The sequence below is a fragment of the Mobula birostris genome, chromosome 4, assembly GCF_030028105.1.
Source record: "Mobula birostris isolate sMobBir1 chromosome 4, sMobBir1.hap1, whole genome shotgun sequence".
Lineage (NCBI taxonomy): Eukaryota > Metazoa > Chordata > Chondrichthyes > Myliobatiformes > Myliobatidae > Mobula > Mobula birostris.
The window spans coordinates 39,408,911-39,411,410 of NC_092373.1; the positions used below are offsets into that span (position 1 = coordinate 39,408,911).

At 45.5% G+C, this 2,500-nt stretch overlaps 1 protein-coding gene across 1 annotated transcript; it reads left to right on the top strand.

Annotated features, from left to right (window-relative positions):
* The first annotated feature begins 293 nt into the window (after nt 1–293).
* Nucleotides 294–2,156, top strand: sox2 (SRY-box transcription factor 2). Its single transcript, XM_072254540.1, has one exon. The coding sequence runs from the start codon at nt 456–458 to the stop codon at nt 1,386–1,388; it is 933 nt and encodes a 310-aa protein (XP_072110641.1). The 5' UTR covers nt 294–455; the 3' UTR covers nt 1,389–2,156.
* Nucleotides 2,157–2,500: the final 344 nt, after the last annotated feature.

The window sequence follows — 2,500 nt, forward strand, 5'->3', positions numbered from 1 at the left end:
ACTTAATAAGATGCTTGGGCCGCTGATTGGCTGGCAGAACTCTTTTACGGGGGGGGAGTTGGTTTGAGCCCCGCCCTTTTATCGCTCTGCCGCCTGAGAGTAGCGCTGAAGCCGGGCCCCGCCCTCTCTTATGCTAATACTAACTGCCAGGCTGTCACTCTGTCCCTGCAGCCCGCTCTGATTGGCTGCAGCAAAGCCATTTATTGTCTGACAGCCCCCATCACATGGATGGTTGTCTATTAACTTGTTCAAAAAACTATCAGGAGTTGTCAGCGTCTCCTTTCTCTCTGTACGCTGGAAAGTGCCAGTTGTTGGTTCTGTAAGTTGCAAGAGTAACGAAAGCCCAACAAACTCCATACTTGTTCCTTTCTGTTTCGGACTTAACGAGAAAAGTTTCTTTTTCCCAACTAAACAACATTCAAACCAAAAAGCAGAGCTCTCAGACATCAGGTTGAATGTACAACATGATGGAAACCGATCTCAAACCTCCCGCCCCACAACAAACTTCGGGGGGAACAGGCAACTCGAACACGGCGGGAAACAACGCGAAAAACAGCCCGGACAGGGTGAAGAGACCCATGAACGCTTTTATGGTGTGGTCGAGAGGGCAGCGGCGGAAAATGGCCCAAGAAAACCCCAAGATGCACAACTCGGAGATCAGCAAGAGGCTCGGGGCCGAGTGGAAACTTTTATCCGAGGCCGAGAAGAGGCCGTTCATCGACGAAGCCAAGCGGCTGCGAGCCTTGCACATGAAGGAGCACCCGGATTATAAATACCGGCCCCGGAGGAAAACCAAGACCCTGATGAAAAAGGACAAGTACACCCTACCAGGCGGCCTGCTGGCTCCCGGCGCCAATGCCATGAACGCGGGAGTCGGGGTCGGCGTCGGGGCCGCGGTCAACCAGCGAATGGACGGTTACGCTCACATGAACGGCTGGACGAACGGGGGCTACAGCATGATGCAGGAACAGCTCGGCTACTCCCAGCACCAGGGCCTGAATGCTCACAACGTGGCCCAGATGCAGCAGATGCACCGCTACGATATGAGCGCGCTGCAGTACAACTCAATGACCAGCGCTCAGACCTACATGAATGGCTCACCCACCTACAGCATGTCCCCAGCCTACACACAGCAAAGCACAGGTATGGCTCTGGGATCAATGGGGTCGGTGGTTAAATCAGAGTCGAGCACAAGCCCCCCAGTCACTACTCACTCTCGGGGTCCGCCGTGTCAGGGGGACCTACGGGACATGATTAGCATGTACCTGCCCGGAGCCGAGGTGCCCGAACCCACCGCTCAGAGTAGACTGCATATGCCCCAACATTACCAGAGCGCACCTGTCCCAGGGACGGGCATAAACGGCACACTTCCTCTAACACATATGTAAAAACTGTAAACAAACAAAACTCAAAGATCGGACTTCTTTGGACTATTTTTGTACAGAATAATACTTGCAGAAAGAACTTGTATAGAACTTGGAGAAGGGGGAGGGGGATCTTAATACTTTAAAACAACTATAGTCCTATGATTCCTTGGTAGAAACTTTGCGAAAAGTTTGCAAAAGTCTTTGCCGGTAATATTTTAGAGCTAGTCTCAGATAAGGAAAAAAAGTTTTATTATACATGCAACTTTTTTGTACAGTATTTATCAAGAGAAACGGCAATCAAAATGTCCACAGTTTGTAAACTGAGAAATTGCCAATTTTTATAACAGTTCGCAGGTGTAAGCTACTGTGCATTTGCTCTTGTTAACACAATGCAGCGGGAGGGAAAGGAATAACTGGAAATGGACATTTTAATTGTTCTGGTATTATACGAAAGTGAAATGATTGAGTCTCCAATTTTACGAACTGTTGTGTGGAGTTTTCACGAAAACGGGCGGAATTTTAGATTGTACTAATTTTTTTTATTCATTGTTAAAAGCAGCAAAAAAAAAGGCCTGCAGGTCGAAACCCTTGTTGATTAATTTATAGTCAGTTTGTTTTTCATATTTTCATCTTGTTCCGAAACTGAAAACATGAAGTTACTGTGTTTGAATTATTTTCTTATGGTTTGTAATATTTCTGTAAATTTATTGTGACAATATTTTAAGTTTTCTCATTTTCCGTAGTGTATTGTGCAACACGGCTCTGTATTATTTGACTCAGTCTGCCGACCAGTCCATGTATATAACTAACTAATACAGCCTTATAACACAACATTTCGACCTTACGTTTTTTTTCCATTATGCAGAGTTTGAGATGAATAAATTTTGCAAATTTAGACACTTGAGTTCCGTTTGAGTTGTGGAGTTATTTTATTGCTCTCTGCTTGCGAAGTCCTTTATATCTGCGCTGTTGGGTTGGTGGAATCCCCAAAACAAAGGTGCCTGAATTTTAATGAGTGATAAAGAAAATACAACAAATTATATGTTCATAAGAACTAAATTCTAGCGTGTTGCTTCTTTGTAGTTCGAGTTAGTTCAATCTGTCAAACTTAACAGTTTAGGCTCTACAGTGAG

Coding starts and splice junctions, on each gene's coding strand:
- sox2 (XM_072254540.1), top strand. CDS start 456: ATGTACAACATGATGGAAACCGATCTCAAACCTCCCGCCCCACAACAA.